At 38.3% G+C, this 19741-nt stretch overlaps 1 protein-coding gene across 1 annotated transcript in view; it reads left to right on the top strand.

The window, feature by feature from the left end:
- Positions 1-663: 663 nt before the first annotated feature.
- LOC145394172 (venom carboxylesterase-6-like) overlaps positions 664-19741 on the top strand; it is a 27369-nt gene continuing 8291 nt past the window's right edge. Inside the window, exons 1-2 of the mRNA XM_080268155.1 lie at positions 664-830; positions 4680-4833. Coding sequence (XP_080124281.1) covers positions 681-830; positions 4680-4833 — 304 coding nt within the window. The 5' untranslated portion in view covers positions 664-680. The remainder of the gene's footprint in view (positions 831-4679; positions 4834-19741) is intronic.

Consider the following 19741-nt stretch of genomic DNA (forward strand, 5'->3'; position numbering starts at 1 on the left):
ACATCTCAGAATCCAAGATGGAGACAATAATTTGAGGTCATGTTAGAGTGAAAAAAGTATAGAAACATTCTTCCTTAATCTTTTCAGAAGCTTTTTTTTTCTTCAAAAGATGAACAGAGGAAGAAAAAACAAATTAAATAAAAAAAAATCCATGTACCAGAATATACTTGTCACCCATTCATTTTAAAAATCTGTTAACAGTTGGCCTTAAACTGTTGTAGGTTGAAGTTTGGGAGGAGGAAGGAACTAATCGGGGGAAGAGAGTTCCAAAGAGAAGCGGCCCTGGGGATAAATGAATTAACATGATTGTGTGGTGGTCATAAAAAACACACCCAAATTGACAACATCTAGTAGAAAGTGTTGTCCCTCCCCTGAAATAAAATAATAATCGAGTGTTGTCATAAAGAATAGAACAAAATTGACAACATTTAGGGGAAAGTGTTGACCCTCCTCAGAGATAACATTATAATCGAGTGATGTATTAAGGAATACATTGAAAATTGACAATATTTAGGAGAAAGTATTGGCCTTACCCAGAGATAACAATGACAACATCTAGGAGAAAGTGTTGTCCCTCCCCAGAGATAACATTATAATCTAGTGTCATAAACAATGCACCAAAATTTATCACATTTAGGACAGTGTGTTGACCCTCCCCAGAGATGTCTGCCAATGCGTCCATGGCCCAGCTACTGACGAAGAGGGAGGTTCAGGAAGCGTCGCTGGAGCTGCAGGATGAGACGGATCCCTTCACCCTCGCCACTAGGATCTTCTCACACTACCTTGGGGGACGCCACTTTGGAGAGGATCGCCTGGATGAGTTGACAGAGGTAAGGGAGTGGAATGCTGACCTTAGTTTGATGTAGTGTTTCTTAGTATTTCTTATTGAATTGAATATTCTTTCTTATTCTGTCTATTGTTAATTGTGTAGATTGTGTTTTAAGACATTGCTTAATATTACTTAAGGCACTGCATGTTGTTAGTATTATTAGAAGTGCTAGTAGTAGTAGTACTAGTAGCTGCAGTGGCAGTGTTATTATAATTATTATTATTATTACTACTATTACTTTAATAATAATAATAATAATAATAATTTATTATTATTATTATTATTATTATTATTATAGTGGAAGAAATCCAGGGATGTTGACCTAGAGGCTTCATCAGGAAAACAACCCAACCAAAAAAATGTGGTATGAAAAAAGACAAAAAAAATTACTAGCTACTTACAATTGGCTTAGACTGAGGCGTCTGTCTATAAATAGATATATAGAGAGATAGATAGCTTACGATAATTAATTCCTCATGTGGTCTAGTGATAATTAAATTAGTGCCCCGTTTAAAATCTTAGAGTACCCCATTTTCCATCACAGAGATAGGGAAGTTCATTCTGCAGGTCATTTCTGCAGATGTAAGATGGTTGCAAAATAAGGTGGCGTCTTACTTATGGTACTGCATGTTGTTAGTAGTAGTAGTAGTAGTAGTAAGAATAATAATGATAATAATAATAATAATAATAATAATAATAATAATAATAATAATTTTAATAATAATAATAATAATAATAATAATGATTATTTTTATTATTATTATTATCATTTTTAGATATAGTGGAAAAAGTTTGGAGTTTTGGTCTAAAGGCTCCATCAGGGAAATAAAAAAATAAGAGAATGAGGTATGAAGAAGAAGGCAAAATAAAAATAACTAGCAGTATACAGTATATAATTAGTTTACCCGATAGAAGTTAAATAGTCCCCCATTGAAAACCACTGAGTATCACATTTTCTACCACAGTTCATTCCTTCATCTGGTGGTGGCCTTAGTATGGGCTAGTGCACTGAGCTGTCCTGCCATCTGGTGGGTGTCTATGAACTTCTCCCAGAAACATGTTTTGCGGGTTTCAAAGATGAATTTTTCTTTGCGCTTTCATGTAGTTTCCTCAAATCACAAAATTTTTCAAATGCCTTTGTCAATCATGCTATTGGTGTGTAAGTGGCATTAGAAGAAAAAAAAATAAAACTCGTAAAACAGGAATCATCTCCATGGAATTAACTTCTACATACAATAAACATCCCATGTAATTCATGTAAGACTAATAACATGGTAAATATATGGAGAAGTGCTTTCATGCAAAAATTTTGCCATTTTTTAAATTTCGCTGCCGGAGTGATATACATGTTTTCCTGGTTGCCCACCACCCAACACCATCACGTCTCCCACAGCCTATGATGTTTGGCGTCTTTCTTTGATGGAAACCTGGCTCGTCCTTTCTTGTTTCATGAATGGGTGCTGGTCTGTTGTTGTTGTTTAAATTCATCCCCGCTATCATCAGTGAGGGAGGACACGGGCAGACAAGCCCATCAGGGTTAAAGTCTATAAGAAAAGGCGTTAAAAGCTAGCGAGGGGGTGGGTAGGAAGAGATAACTTCTAATAGAACAGATGTAGGTGCATGTGCAACTATATTTGCAGCAGTTCCATGATCGTCCACTCTCCTGATCTAGATATCCGCCCAGGCTGGAGCGAACTCGGGCGGTAGCAGGACAATCTAGGATATAATGGAGCAATGGCCAGTCACTGTGGTCAAGGCAGTGAGTGCACGGGTCAGTGTTGAAAGTTTAATTTGATTTGCAGTTAGCCACAGCACAAAGTTCGTTATTTTGCCAAATCTTCTTATTGTCAATGTCACGCAACCAAGTCATACCATCACCGATGCACCTCGCCAGTCTAGTGTTTGTTTACAGTTGTATGTGTGGTAGAGCTGAATACCGAATGGAAATGTCGCGTGGCGAAGTTATCCATATCATTCATCATTGTTTTTTTAAGAAATGGAAATCCTATTACCCTTATTCATATTATTTACCATCTTTATACATGCATGAAGGCAATATTTCCACATAAACCTTCTATAATACATCCCTAGAAATCACCTGATAGAAAGGAGTAGAACATACATTTGAATACTGTTTTTCCCAAACCATCTTTATAAGGTCACGAATATTGTAGAACCCTTAGTTTTGTTGTTGAGAACGTGTTGTTCAACATAACAACACTCAGTTTTAGCAGGTTCTGGGTAGAGTAACATCAAATATTAGAAGCTGGAACTCTCACACCCGCAAAACATGTATCTGGGAGAAGTTCACGGACTCTCACCAGATGACAGGACCACTAAGCGCACTGGCCCATTGGCCATTAACTTATTTTCTTAACCATGCCACATATCATGAGTATAAATTTTAAAAAGTAAAGGACCCAGGACACTACCATGGGGAACTCCTCAAATACATTCCTATGATCATTATATTCTATATTTTCCGTTAATAACTATACGCTGGGTCCTGTTACCTAAAAACTCTTGAATTATATTGAGAACTGCTCCACCTATATTGATGTTTATACAATAATTTTAATAATCAGAGTCTTATAATTCACCTGATCAAAGGCAGAACTCAGGTCAAATCCATTCACATGACCTATGACCACAATCAAGTGACAACGGACATGATCCATTGCAACAAGTGGAAATGTTGGGTGGGAAAGAGACACAGGTTAGAGCTTGAATTCTTTATATTCTCCGTCGTTTCGGGCTACACAGAACCCGTCTTCTTGTTCATTCTCTCTGAAAATGGGAGAGAGACAAAGGTCAGAGCCTGCATTCTTCATTATCTCTAACGTTTTGGATTACACAGAACCCATCTTCTTGTTCATTCTCTCTGAAGTTTAGTTCTATGTAGCCCTAAACGTTTGTGAAAATAAAGAAAACAATCTCTAGCCAGTGTCTTTCTTCTTGTGTAGCTAGTAACGTTAGAAATAATGAATTCAAGCAGTAGCCTGTGTCTCTCTCCCAGTGTAACCCAAAACGTTGGAGAAAATAAAGAAATCAAGCTCTAACTGGTGTCTCTCCCCACCCAACATTTGCAGGGAACCTGCAGAAAAGACACCAGAGTAAGATGAGTGTCACACGTACCACGGCCTTCGTGAAATCCAAACTGGAGATCTGGAAGACGAATAGAGCCTTCAACAAATCTTCTTAAGCAATTAGCCATTAGCCATTGATATATCTTTGAAGGAATAGTTGTGACTGAGATAGGACGATGTTCGGAGGAGTACGAGGTGGCTGAAGAATATTTAGCCAGGAGTGTCATGTTTCCAATCCTCGATTAGATTATGATGATGCTTACTTCTGCTTGTATGATCCAAAGTTATGGTATTACTTCTTCTTACATACGGTGGGTACTTTTACTTAGAATGATGTTTGCTTAATCTTTTCATGCTGCTTAATCTTATTAATTTTCCATTTTATCCTAACTTACTGTAAGATGTTGCTTGTTTTTATATACAGTTGTGATTCTTTATCCATCTATTTATTTATGTATCTATCTGTTCATCTATCTGTGTTCATTTATTCACTCCATTGGTTATTTGTCCACTTTTTTCGTGTCTATGCTGCTTGATCTTGCTGATAGTCATTCACTGATTCTCGCACGAACCGTTTGCCTCTCACCTTCATTCTCAAGGAAGACGCACATCTGTAATACTGACTGTGCATTTCGTGTGTTAATTTATCATGCACTTGTATCCCCATGGATTACTGTACCCCTCAGATGTTCAGTAACTAGTATTTGCATTATTGTACACTTCACATGTGCAGTAATTTGTACACACATTTTTGTAACTCCCAGATGTACGGAGATCGACTCTTTAACGTGGGTGTGGAAGAGATGGCTCGCCGTTACTCCCGCATGGCGCCCACCTTCACCTACGAGTTTACACATTACAAACCAAACTCTCCCACAGTTCTCTTATTCATGGGCGGCACACCACCACCACGCCAGTGTAAGTGTAAGAGGGAGTGTAGAGTGAGGTGCTGAGGGGATCTTTCTGGCTTCAGGGTAGTGAGTTTGGAGGCTGAATGCTAATCGCCCATCAAAAGATGTTGTTGACTAAGGTACAAGATACTTACAAACCAAAGTTGAAGAAAATTAACAGGACTCTAATGAATTCTGTCACCACGTTTCACAAAAAGCCAAGCTGCAATTGGATCTCACCACCAGCGTAACCGGAAAGTTTTTCCTCGGCACAATCTTGCACCTCCATTTTTGATCTGACACAAATTCAGGATTTAAAAAACACACAAAGCCAGCCAGCCGACCTCTTCATTTGTGAGACTGGCTGGCTGGATTTGTTTGTGTGTGGTTAAACAAGGCAGAATATAAGAGTGAAGTGGAAGAACGATTAAGTAAATATGAATTGGTGTAGATGGGGGACGTGGAAGATGTATGCAAGATATTCACAGAAGAAATGTGTACAGCATGTGATGTGGTGTGTGAGGTGGAGAGGACAGAAGGGGGTGCAAGGAACAGCATGGTGGAATGAAGAAGTAAGACAGGCTGTGGTACAAAAGAAGAAAATGTACAATGAATGGATGACAAATAGGGGCGTGGAAGAAGTTGAGAGGCGGAAGAGAGAGTTATATGTAGAAAGGAAGAGAGAGGTGCAAAGATTAGTGAGTAAGAAGAGAATGGATGTGGAATTTGGAAGGAATTTGTGTAAAGTGGAGGAACTGTAAGAAAATGTTCTGGAAAGAGGTGAAGAGAGTTAGACAGGGTGGCAGTGAAGTTAGTAGGGGAGTGAAAGATAAAAATGGTAGATTACTAGTGAAGAAGGGAGATAAAGTGAGCAGACAGAAAGAACACTTTAAGGAATTGTTGAACACAGAGAATGGAAGTAATGCAAGCATAAGTGGCTGGGGAATGGCTGAGAGAAGGGGGGAGGTGAGAAGACAGGAAGAAATCTGCAGGATAGAAGTTGTGGAAGAAATGAAGAAAGTCGAATTGGGGAAAGTCTCAGGAATTGATGGAGTGTGTGGTGAAATGCTGAAGCATGGGGGAGAGATAGTAGTAGAATGGATGTGGAAGATGTGCAGATTGGCCTGGGAGGAAGGTAGAGTCCCGGAGGATTGGAAGTCAGATATAATTATTCCCTTGTACAACGGAAAAGTGGAAAAAGAAGTGTGTGGTAATCATAGGGGCATTTGTTTTCTTAGTGTAAAAGTGTATGGTAGGATACTTATTGACAGAGTTAGGGAAATAACAGAGGAATTAGTTGGAGAAAAACAGGAAGACTTTAGGAAGGGAAGAGGTTGTGTAGATCAGATATTCATTCTTAGATCTTTAGTGGAAAAGTTTCTAGAGATGGGAAAGAAGTTGTATGCGGCCTTTGTGGATTTGGAGAAAGCATATAACAGGGTGGATAGACAAGGATTGTAGAAATTATTAAGAATTATGGAGTAGATGGGAAGTTGTTAATGCTGTGAAGAGTATGTATGAGGGTGCTAAGGCTGCAGTGCATGTGGATGGTGAACTGAGTGAATTTTTCTCTCTGAAGGTTGGGTTAAAACAGAGATGTGTTATGTTTCCATGGTTGTTCAATCTGTACATGAATGGGGTAATAAAAGAGATACAAGGTAGGGCAGTGGATGCTGGAGTGGCCATAGTGAGAGAGGGTTTTGTTTGGTTGCTTGCAGTTGACACGGTGTTGTTAAGTGAAGATCAACGGGAGCTGCAAGGCTTGGTGGATGAGTTTGTGAGACTGTGTAAGAAACGGAATCTATTGGTGAATGTAGAGAAGAGTAAAGTGATGGTCTTTGAGAGAGGTGAAGTCAGTTAATGTACAGTGAGGTTGGTTGGTGAGGAAATGGAAAATGCGAGTACGTTTAAGTACTTGGGGAGTGTGATGAGTAGGGATGGAAGTTTGGAGGGTGAAGTGCTTGAAAGGGTACAACAAGAAAGAAAGCTTGCTGGTTCCTTGAAAGCAGTGATAAGAAACAGGGAAGTGAGCATGGAAGTGAAAAAGTTACTACATGACAGTATTGTGATTCCAACTCTAACGTATGGAAGTAAAGCTTGGACGTTGTTGAAAGGACACAAGTCAAGAGTGAGAGCAGTGGAAATGAGCTATTTAAGAGGAGACTGTGGAGTCACATGGAGAGACAGATTGACAAATAAGGATGTAAAGGAGCGTTGTGGTGTGGATGTGGATGTGATAGGAAGTGTTAGGAGGAACACAATGAGGTGGTTTGGCCATGTGGAGAGGATGGAGGGTGAGAGACTGACGAGGAGTGTATGTAAGAGAGGTGGAGGGGGGGAGGGGGAGGGGGAGGGGGAGGTCGAGGATGAGATGGAGGGATGGAATGGAGAGGTATACGAGAGAGGGGGTTTGAGTTGGGAGCAGGGCAGTGAAATGGCGGGGGACAGGGCGACGTGGAGGCGATTTGTTTGCGGCCACCCCGTACGGGATTAAGGCGTCTGGCAATAGATAGACATAGATTTTCAGTTAATTTTGTAAGGTTATCATGACTGCTTATATGTATAAAAAATGATTAGTCATTTATGTACTTTATTATTAATCTTTCTTCTGACTAATAACTAAGAAGTTCAGCAAAACGAAGCTCGCCACCCTCCCCCCCCCCACAAGTTCCTTTATACGGGCCTGCTGCACTCCTGTTGTTGTGCTCTTACCATTATTATTAAACATGGCTCCTCCTGAATAAGACTCATATACTCATAGGCCTAGCATTATTATTGAATTGACAATTACGGGCCCGAAAATTTAGCTGTTGAGCGAAATAACTGACGAACTTGAACTTCAATACCAAATGCAAACTACGGAACTAAATCTGATTAATTGTTTTTGCAGAAAATGGATATACGACAGTTTTTCGGTCGCAAAAAAAGTGGTGGGAGCAGAAGTAGTTGATCAAGTGCAGCCACTAGTGTCTGATGAGCCAGATGTAACTGGTTCTGACCCATTTGAGTCAGGACACTGTAAGACGCCAATTCCCAACGAGCCGTTTCAGCCAGAGACACGCATAATTCCTGTGCAACCTGTGAACCAGCGAAGGCTATCCTTCCGACAGAAAAGGTTCAAAGACTACCCCTGGCTACATCACTACTTTAAGTAGAAATCTGTGATGTGCATACATTGCATTCACGCATCCGATAAGATGCTAAACCAGCTCTCTAAGAAAGCTGATGGAGCGTTCATCTCAACGGAATTTAAAAACTGAAAAGAGTAATTGAAAAATTTCAAAGCCAAGAAAAATCTAACCATCACAAATTGTCAGTCGCCAACCTGATGTACCATAAACAGAACCAACCTGTGAATGCACAACTGAGTCAACATGTATCTGCGGAGCAAAACACTTCAAGACAAGCATTGTTGAAGCTGATCTCATCATTGAAATTCCTGGCAAAGCAAGGTCTAGTGGTAAGAGGACATGACGAGGATGACGGAAATTTTCAAGCTCAACTGAAACTTCATGCCGAGGATGCTGGAGATTCTGAGAAGTAGTTGAAACAGAAAATCAACTACATGAGTACTACAATCCAAAATGAGATTCTCGGACTTATGGGGAAAATCATTCTTCTCGGTATATGTGATGAAGTGAACTGTGAGTCCCCAGAATTCATCATAATAATGGATGGAACTCAAGATATCCAATGTGTTGAACAGCAATGCGTTTGCATTAGATATGTTACCAAGGAATCGATAGTAGAGGAGAAGTTCCTCAGCTTGTACGAGGTGCAATCTACCACTGGTAATTCCTTGAGCAAAATGTTGCTTACTCATCAGGTTGAATTTGTTGCCATCCAGCTTACATTCCCAAATGTATGACGGCACAAGCAGCATGAGTCGTCAGTATAAGGGCTGTCGGGCAAAAGTTAAACAGTTGCAACCACTGGCGTTATACGTCCATTTGCGGTGCACACGCCACTCACTTGGTTACATCCAAGGTGATGCAAGCATCGCAGACAGCAAAGAATGCATTAGATAACGTCTGACAACTGGGGAACCTGTACAAGGACTTTGGAAAATTCAACAGTGTATACTTGAATGATACGTCTGATTACGATGCAGATGCTCCTAGTGTGCTCAAGCCTATCTGTCAGGCTCACTTTCTCAGTAAATCACCGGCAGTGAAATCTGTGCTGAAAAACTATGAGAACATTCTTTGAGCTCTGCACAAGGCTGCCAAAGAGTTCGGTACAAAACCTGCGTCACGCGCCAATGGCCTTAACACAGTCTTCAGCTCACCATGCGCGGCCTACTGATAAGCATTCCCCTGTTGAATGTTCTTGAGCGTTTAAATACAACACTACAGGGATCCTCTATGGCCATGTCCGGTATGCTTGAGCCAGTTGACAGCAGTCTGTTTGGACCAATGCTGCTTTTCATTACGTTTATCGTCACTCTGAAGAAAAGTGCGGTGAGCTGCATTTGGAATCAGTGAGTCTGCCAAGGTTCTGAAAAAGGATGATTCTGCACCCACTACTGATCATGTCCCTGCATTGGAAGGAGAACAATATTGAACCGAATACTTCCATGTCATTGTCAGTGCTATGTTGAATTTGAATGAGTACTTCTCATCAACGGACTTATTGACATTCAAGTGACTGTTCAACTTGCTGGTCACTGACACTGTTGACAATGACATGATCAAGAGATACCCAGAACTCGCTGACTTCGGGAATGTGAAACTACAACTTGCGTTTTTCAGATCGCAGTACCAGCCAGACACCATCGCCGAGTGCCAGAAACTGTTCCGTGAAATGAAGCCTGAAGTGAGGCGATTGTTTCCACTCGTGGAAAAGTTGCTGAGACTTGTCATGACCTCACCAGCAAGCTCATGCTCAGCAGAGCGTTTCTTTAGTGCTCTACGAAGACTGAAGACATACTTGAGATCTATGACGCATAATCGACTCAACCACACACTCATGTGTCATATACATCAAGATCGCCAGACAAGCTTGGATCCCGTTACCGTAGCCAGGGAATTCACTGATCGATCGACTGAGACTCGCCGAAAAGTGTTCAGTAACTACTGAGGACAAGTGGTTCTGACATGTTCTATGCGTCTATGTTCTACAAATGTTTTATGCTGTTTATGATTAATCAAGCTATAGGAAAAAATCATTTTAATGATGTTGATGTCAACTCCACAAACTGTTAACTTTACTGAGCTTTATAAACAAAAACTGCACCATTCGAGCGAAGTATATCAATGATGTGTACATGCGGTTTTATCATTCAAAATTCTCGTCCATAGTCCCTGTCCCCCCAGACTATTAGAAGTGAGTTACACCTCTGTGTTTATGTACACACAAACAAAGCCAGCCAGCCAACCTCATAACTGAAAACAACACCACTCCGCCCGCTTTGCAATGGAAGTGGTAAAAATATATGGCTGCTGGCATTCGGTCTCCTCTGATGAATTCCTCACCAAAAGTAATAGGCTTCTGCACATCCACATAGTTGCCATTTCCTGAAGATTTGGTTAAAATTCTTCCACAACTCTAACACACACACACACACACACACACACACACACACACACTATATCACCTTGCCTTGCTAAAGCAGGGCGACAATTACTCGTTCTGTCGTAAACATGTCTAGTGTGTTCATAAAGATTTCTTTTGACTGTGCCAACACGTATGATTTTGCAGTTCAAGGTTCGTATTCTTGTCGTTTAAGGGAGCTCCCTAACGCCATTCCCTGTGCCATTTACTTTGTTTATTATCCCCTACTGTCCTCTTCCGTGTTACCTAAATAGTTAAGGAAGCTTCCTTATACATTTTCGTAATCAACTTATTTTGTTTATTACAGCTTACTATCCTCTTCTGTGCTACATAATTTTTTCCAGTATCGCTATACCCTGCATAATTAATGTACAAAAATATATTAACCAGTCATATCCAAAAATAAACCTCTAAGGATGAAGTGCTAGGGAGCTTCCTTAACCAACAACTTGATTCCAACTGTGGCTGCCTCAAGGGCTCGTATTTCCCTCAGTTAAAGAAGCTCCCTAACACCTCATCCTAAGCTAATCATTCTTTATTTTACACCTTCCTCTCCTCTTTCGTGTTATAAAATTATTCTAATAGCACAATACTCTGCAGATATTGCGTGCAAAAGTATACCAACCAGCCATATCCAAAAATAAATCCCTAAGGAAGAGGTGCAAGGGAGCCTCCTTAACCGACGAGAATACAGGGCGCGGAGCCTGTCAGAACCTGGTTAGCAGAATACAGGGCGCGGAGTCTGTCAGAACCTGGTTAGCATGTGAAAAGAAAAAAAATGAAGAAAAAAGAAAAAAACAACAGTACATTCTCTTAGTGTCTGGGATTATGTTTTGTAACTACGTACAAAATGTATATATATTTTAAATACACAAAATTCGAAGTTAAATTATGAATGGGATTTATATTTTTGCTGTGTGTGTGTGTGTGTGTGTGTGTGTGTGTGTGTGTGTGTGTGTGTGTGAGGGAACAGGTGTAACAGGTGTATAGATGATGCAAGTGTAGTAGTTGACACAAAACTCAGTAGACATTACTTGACTGACTGAGCTGATTGATGCCGGCGTGTGTGTGTGTGTGTGCGTGTGTGTGTGTGTGTGTGTTCTTACCTAATTGTATCTTTACAGGAATGAGTCAAGCTCGTACTGTCCCGTGTCTTAAACCATATTTATCGTACATATCCTTAAATTTGTGAATTGTTTTGGCACACAGTATTCCATTCGGTAGTGCATTCCACTGATCAATTGCTCTATTCGGGAAACCTTACGTATATCACCTCTCTTTTTATGCAATTTTTTGCAGTGTCCTCTTGCTGATGCTTCCCCATACGTTAAGTAATCATCTATTTTCTCTTTCCCTGATATGCATTTATATAGCATAATCATGTCACCTCTTTTCCTTCTCTCCTGCAGTGTTGGTAGATTCACTTTATTTAGTCTTTCTTCATAGCTTAGATCCCTTAAGCTTGGTACCCATCTTGTAGCGGCCCTTTGAACTTTTTCAATCTTGTCTGTGTGTTTTTTGAGATGAGGACTCCAGACTACTGATGCATACTCCAGGGTTAGTCTGATGAATGATGTTATTATCTTTCTTAGCATGTCTTCATTTATGTATGTACACACTATTCTCATATTGACAAGCAGTGTAAACATGTTCCGTACCTTCTCACTGATGTGGTCAGCCGGAGATAGTCTGTTGTTGACAATCATATCTAGGTCCTTCTCTCTTTCTGATGTGTGTAGGGTTTTATTTCCTAACATATAATCCCAATCAGGTTTTTTCCACTTTTATCAAACTTGATTACATGACACTTGTCCACATTGAATTCCATTTGGCATGTATTACTCCATTCATGAAGTTTATTTAATTCTTGTAGCTCTTTACAAGAGTCTGTGTTAGTAATTCTCCTTTGTATTTTTGCATCATCTGCAAACATATTTAGATAGCTTTCATTTCCAGTGTTACTGTCTATATCATTTATATACACTATAAACATGATTGGTGCCAGCACTGAGCCCTGTGGTACTCCACTAGTAACTTCTTTCCATGATGAGCAATTTCCCCTTAGTACTGTTCTCATATTTCTTTTCATGAGATAATCTTGCATCCAACAATACAGTTTGCCTCGAATTCCTCCTTGATGGTACAGTTTCCATAAAAGTCTTTGGTGTGCTACTGTGTCAAATGCTTTCTTGAAATCTAAATAGATACTGTCCACCCATCCTTCTCTTTCCTGTAATGTGTCTGTTACTCTGTCATAGTAGCTCAACAGTTTAGCAACACATGATTTTCCTTTTCTGAAACCAAACTGTCTTTCTGTTATCATAATGTGTTCTTCTAGGTGATTTACCCAAGCTTTTCTTATAAGCTTTTCTAATACCTTGCTTACAACACTGATTAGTGATACTGGTCGGTAGTTAAGTGGATTTCGTCTATTCCCTTTCTTGAATAAGGGAACAATGATTGCTTTCTTTCAAATATCAGGTAGTTTACCTAGACTTAAGGATTTCTTGAAAATTAAAAATAATGGTTTACTTAACTCCTTTGCACATTCACTTAGCACCGAACATGAAATTTCATCAGGACCATTTGCTTTTCCTTTGTCTAATGTACTTAGCTCCTCCTGTATTTCTTTTTCTGATGTTTGTATATCTGGTAGTATGTGTGGGCATGCATGTTCCACATAATCCCTCTTAAAATTTTTTTCCTCTGTAAAACCTGATTGGAAATTCTTGTTTAGTGCTTCACAAATATCCTTCTCTTGTGTGTAAGTGATTCCATCGTCCGTAATGGATTGTATTTTATCTTTTACTTTGGTTTTCCTTCTGATGTAGCTGTAAAATAGCTTTGGTTGATCACTACTTTTATTTATAATATCCTCCTCAAATTGTTTTGGGGCTTTCCTCCTTATTCTTGTATAATCGTTTCTTGCCTGTTTGTAATTATTATATGCCCTTTCACTATTGTGTCTTCTGTATCTATTTCGCAACAAATCTCTTTTTTTTTTTTTTTTTTTTTTTACATTCTGTATTGAACCATTTCTTTATTTTCTTTTCTGCTTCTTTATGCAGTGGGATGTACTTCTGGACTCCTATTTCATAAAGTTCACAGAATTTTTCATATATAGCATTTAAATCTTGTCCTCTAAGCTCCTTTTCCCTAGCAATTTCTAAGAAGTACTTCTTTAGGTCATGATACTTTCCTTTTATATAGTTTAGGCTCTTTTTATAACTTTCATTGCCGTTATCTATGTCATATGCAATCCTGAAGTTGCAATTTAGTACTGCATGGTCGCTTTTGCCGAATGGAGGGTGATATATTAAATTGTCAATATCGTGTTCTTGCCTAGTAAATATGAGATCTAGTATTGAGGGTACATCGAGTCCTCTTTTTCTGGTGCTTTCCCTTAAATGTTGCGTTAGGAAAAACTCTTGCACATGATCCAGGAACTTTTGGTCCCAACAGCTTTCTTGGCTTACTATTGCTAGCGTATTCCAATTTATGTTTGTATTAAAATCTCCAGTTAGTATAATTCTTTTTTATTTCTCTTCCATTTTATGTAGTAATGCTCTTAAACTCTGAATTGTACTCTCCGCCAGGTGCTCATATTCGTCTCTTTCCCATGTGTTTGATCTGGGTGGCATGTACAAATTGGCTACAATTACTTTCCCTTCAGATGCATTTATCTCTACTGCAATCAGTTCTACTTGTGAGGGTATATCTAATTCTATTTCTTTGACATTTAGATTTTTCTTAGTTAATATTATAATTCCTCCTCCTTTTTTTAAGTTCCTATCTCTTCTCCATATATTATATTCCTCTAAGTTTAGGATGTCATTCGATATCCTTGGTGTTAATTTTGTTTCAGTTAGGCATATTATATGTGGTTCATTTTCTCTGACATAATCATTCATCTCTAATAATTTAGATACCATTCCATCCACATTTGAGTACATCAACTTAATCATCTTGTTTATATACTTGTCATGATTTGGTTCTACTACCTTCCTCCTTTTTATTCCCTCCTGTTTATGTACCACTTTCGTACCTGCAATCCAATTACTTTGTAAACAAATGTGTTCTTCTCCTCCTCTGATCTTCCCTCATTTTTTATTTTTGCTTCCTCCCTCTTCTCTTTCAGTAATTCCAGTTCCTCTTGTGTTAGGCATCTTTTTATCCATACATTTTTTAACTCTTCTTTTTCCATAAGATTCTTTGCATTTTTTAGTATCTCCTCCAGGGTGTTTACACTCTGTAAGGTTACCTTTAGGGGTCTTGACTTACTTTTCTCGTATTTCCCTAACCTTTTGTTTTCCTCCATGTCTTTACTACGGATTTCCTCTGATACTTCTTTCAATGTGCCCATTACATTTGCCATCTCCTTTTTGTCTCTTGAGATCTTGTTTTTTACTTCTTCCTCTTCTATACCAGTGATTACTATAGATTTGTTAATATCTACTGAATCTCTGACTAACTTAGGATTGTTTTGGATTATTCTTTTTACTTCCTCTTTAATGCTTTTTTCTTCCACCCTTGTTTCTAAGTCTTTCTTTACTTTCACCATTTCAGCATAAGTAGATTCCACATCATTTTTTAAGCTTTGCACAGCTTCATTCACCTGTGTTATCTTCTCCTCAATATCACTGCTCTGATTTATCAGACTGCTTACTTGTCTCTGTATCACTTTTGAACTCTTCCATAAAACTCTCGTGGTTGACAGCTGTACTTGCCATTTCACAAATTTTCCTCCTAAGTGTACCCACTTCAACTGTTACCTCTCCTATGATTATGTCTTTCTTGTTGACTTCCTTCCCTAATTTTTCTATTTCTTCCTTTTGCAAGTGCATCAGTTTCTTAATTTCATCAATCTCATTTTGAAAAGCAGTCTCAAGCTTGTGCACCCGCTCAACCAGTTTGTTATGAGTCTCCATTTCAATCAGTTCTTGGTAGAAATCATCGTCCTGCTTTCTACCTTTATCTCTTTTCTTTTCCAAATTTCCTTTACTAAAGTATGTGTTCATGTTGAAGTACTAAAAACACATATGGTACTTACATTCCCTGGGGCAGATTGTAGACTAAACAACGATCAGCTGACTGTCCGCATTCTTACTCTAATTTGTTTTCTGTTTGAACAAGTCTTGCTTTAAAACTTCATCTTCTTTATTTTTTATATATTAGAACCCCATTTGGTCTAACCTGGTACAGAGGTTGACTCATATAAAGATACAAATTTAGGTAATGCCTCTGGCCAAGTTGGCCGTGTATGGAGCGATGTCGGCGTGCGTGTGGTCTCCTCCGTGCCTTGTGTGTGTCTGTGTGTGTGTGTGAGAGAGAGAGAGAGAGAGAGAGAGAGAGAGAGAGAGAGAGAGAGGGAACTGGTGTAAGAAGTGTATAGACTGAAATGTAGGTGTTGACACAAAACTCAGTAGACGTTACTTGACTGTCTGAGCTGACTGATGCCGGTTTGTGTGTGTGTGTGTGTGTGTGTGTGTGTGTGTGTGTGTGTGTGTTACCTAATTGATCTTACCTAATTGTATCTTTACAGGAATGAGTCAAGCTCGTACTGTCCCGTGTCTTAAACCATATTTATCGTACATATCCTTAAATTTGTGAATTGTTTTGACACACACTATTTCATTCGGTAGTGCATTCCACTGATCAATTCCTCTGTGTGGGAAACTAAATTTCTTTACGTCTTTATAACCTCTCTTTTTTTATGCAGTTTTCTGCAGTGTCCTCTTGCTGATGCTTCTCTATACGTTAAGTAATCATTTATGTCTATTTTCTCCTTCCCTGATATGCATTTTTATAGCATAATCATGTCACCTCTTTTCCTTTTCTCCTCTAGTGTTAGTAGATTCAGTTTATTTAGTCTTTCTTCGTTGCTTAGATCCCTTAAGCTTGGTACCCATCTTGTAGCGGCCCTTTGAACTTTTTCAATCTTGGCTATGTGTTTTTTGAGATAAGGACTCCAGACTACTGATGCATACTCCAGGGTTGGTCTGATGAATGATGTTATCTTTCTTAACATGTCTTTATTTATGTATGTAAACGCTATTCTCATATTTGCAAGCAGTGTATACATGTTCCGTACCTTGTCACTGATGTGGTCAGCCGGAGATAGTTTGTTATTGACAATCACACCTACGTCCTTCTCTCTTTCTGATGTGTGTAGGGTTTTATTTTCTAATGTATAATCCCAATCAGGTTTTTTTCCACTTTTACCAAACTTGATTACATGACACTTGTCCACACTGAATTCCATTTGCCATGTATTACTCCATTCATGAAGTTTATTTAATTCTTCTTGTAGCTCTTTACAAGAGTCTGTGTTAGTAATTCTCCTTTGTACCGTATTTTGCATCATCTGCAAACATATTTAGATAGCTTTCATTACCAGTGTTACTGTCTGTATCATTTATATGCACTAAAAACATGATTGGTGCCAGCACTGAGCCCTGTGGTACTCCACTATTCACTTCTTTCCATGATGAGTAATTTCCCCTTAGTACTGTTCTCATTTTTCTTTTCATGAGATAATCTTGCATCCAACAATACAGTTTGCCTTGAATTCCTCCTTGATGGTACAGTTTCCATAAAAGTCTTTGGTGTGCTACTGTGTCAAATGCTTTCTTGAAATCTAAATAGATACTGTCCACCCATCCTTCTCTTTCCTGTAATGTGTCTGTTACTGTCATAGTAGCTCAACAGTTTAGTAACACATGATTTTCCTTTTCTGAAACCAAACTGTCTTTCTGTTATCATACTGTGTTCTTCTAGGTGATTTACCCAAGCTTTTCTTATAAGCTTTTCTAATATCTTCTTACAACACTGGTTAGTGATACTGGTCGGTAGTTAAGTGGATTTTGTCTATTCCTTTTCTTGAATAAGGGAACAATGTTTACTTTCCTCCAAATATCAGGTAGTTTACCTTGACTCAAGGATTTCTTGAAAATTAAAAATAATGGTTTACTTAACTCCTTTGCACGTTCACGTAGCGCCCAATATGAATTATCATCAGGACCATTTGCTTTTCCTTTGTCAAATTTACTTAACTCCTCCTGCAGTTCTTTTTCTGATTTTTGTATATCTGGTATTATGTGTGGGCATCCATGTTCCACATAATCCCTCTTAAAATTTTTTTCCTCTGTAAAAACTGAATGGAAATTCTTGTTTAGTGCTTCACAAATATCCTTCTCTTGTGTACAGGTGATTCCATCATCCGTAGTGGATTGTATTTTATCTTTTACTTTGGTTTTGCTTCTGATGTAGCTGTAAAATAGCTTTGGTTGATCACTACTTTTTTTTTTTATGATATCTTCCTCAAACTGTTTTTGAGCTTCCCTCCTTATTGTTGTATAATCGTTTTTTGCCTGTTTGTAATTATTATATGCCCTTTCACTATTGTGTCTTCTGTATCTATTCTACAACAAATCTCTTTTTTCTTTTGATTTTTTACATTCTGTATTGAACCATGTCTTTATTTTCGTTTCTGCTTCTTTGTGCGGTGGAATGTACTTCTGGACTCCTATTTCATAAAGTTCACAGAATTTTTCATATATAGCATTTAAATCTTGTCCTCTAAGCTCCTTTTCCCAAGCAATTTCTAAGAAGTAATTCTTTAGGTCATGATACTTTCCCTTTTTATAGTTTAGGCTCTTTTTGTAACTTTCATTGCTGTTATCTATGTCATATGCTATCCTGAAGTTGCAATTTAGTACTGCATGGTCGCTTTTGCCGAATGGAGGGTGATATATTAAATTGTCAACATCGTTTTCTTGCCTAGTAAATATGAGATCTAGCACTGAGGGCACATCGAGTCCACTTTTTCTGGTGCTTACCCTTACATGTTGCGTTAGGAAAAACTCTTGCACATGATCCAGGAGCTTTTGGTCCCAACAACTTTCTTGGCTTATTATATCTAGAGTAGTCCAATTTATATTTGTATTAAAATCTCCAGTTAGTATAACTCTTTTCGATTTCTTCCATTTTATGTAGTAATGCTCTTAAACTCTGAATTGTGCTCTCCGCCATGTCTTCATATTCGTCTCTTTCCTGTGTGTTTGATCTGGGTGGCATGTACAAATTGGCTACTATTACTTTCCCTTCAGATGCATTTATCTCTACTGCAATCAGTTCTACTTGTGAGGGTATATCTGATTCTATTTCTTTGACATTTAGATTTTTCTTAGTTAATATTATAATTCCTCCTCCTTTTTTTAAGTTCCTATCTCTTCTCCATATATTATATTCCTCTAAGTTTAGGATGTCATTCGATATCCTTGGTGTTAATTTTGTTTCAGTTAGGCATATTATATGTGGTTCATTTTCTCTGACATAATCATTCATCTCTAATAATTTAGATACCATTCCATCCACATTTGAGTACATCAACTTAATCATCTTGTTTATACACTTATCATGATTTGGTTCTACTACCTTCCTCCTTTTTATTCCCTCCTGTTTATGTACCACTTTCGTACCTGCAATCCAATTGCTTTGTAAAAAAAAATTATTCTTCTCCTCCTCTGATCTTCCCTCATTTTTTGTTGCTTCCTCCCTCTTCTCTTTCAGTAATTCCAGTTCCTCTTGTGTTAGGCAACTTTTTATCCTTACATTTTTTAACTCCTCTTTTTCCATAAGATTCTTTGTATTTTTTAGTATCTCCTCCACTGTGTTTACACTCTTGAAGGTTACCTTTAGGGATCTTGACTTGCTTTTCTCATATTTCCCTAACCTTTTGTGTTCCTCTATGTCTTTACTACAGATTTCTTCTGATACTTCTTTCAATATGCCCATTACATTTGCCATCTCTTTTTTGTCTCTTGAGATCTTGTTTTTTGCTTCTTCCTCTTCAGTACCAGTGATTACTATAGATTTGTTAATATCTACTGAATCTCTGGGTAACTTAGGATTGTTTTGGATTATTCTTTTCACTTCCTTTTTAATGCTTTTTTCTTCCACCCTTGTTTCAAAGTCTTTCTTTACTTTCATCATTTTAGCATAAGTGGTTTCCACATCATTTTTTAAGCTTTGCACAGCTTTATTCACCTGTGTTATCTTCTCCTCATTATCACTGCTCTGGTCTATCAGACTGCTTACTTGCCTAATTGTCTGTATCATTTTTTAACTTTTCCATAATACTCTCGTGGTTGACTGCTGTACTTATCATTTCACTAATTTTCCTCATAAGTGTACCCACTTCAACTGTTAACTCATCTATGGTTGTGTCATTCTTGTTGACTTCCTTTCATAATTTTTCTATTTCTTCCTTTTGCAAGTGCAGCTGTTTCTTAATTTCATCAATCTCATTTTGAAAAGCCGTCTCTAACCTATCTACTCGTTCAACCAATTTGTTTATGAGTCCTCATTTCAACTAGTTCTTG

Source organism: Coenobita brevimanus, chromosome 3 (assembly GCF_032717465.1).
Source record: "Coenobita brevimanus isolate Jiangsu-jjx chromosome 3, ASM3271746v2, whole genome shotgun sequence".
NCBI classification, from domain to species: Eukaryota; Metazoa; Arthropoda; class Malacostraca; order Decapoda; family Coenobitidae; genus Coenobita; species Coenobita brevimanus.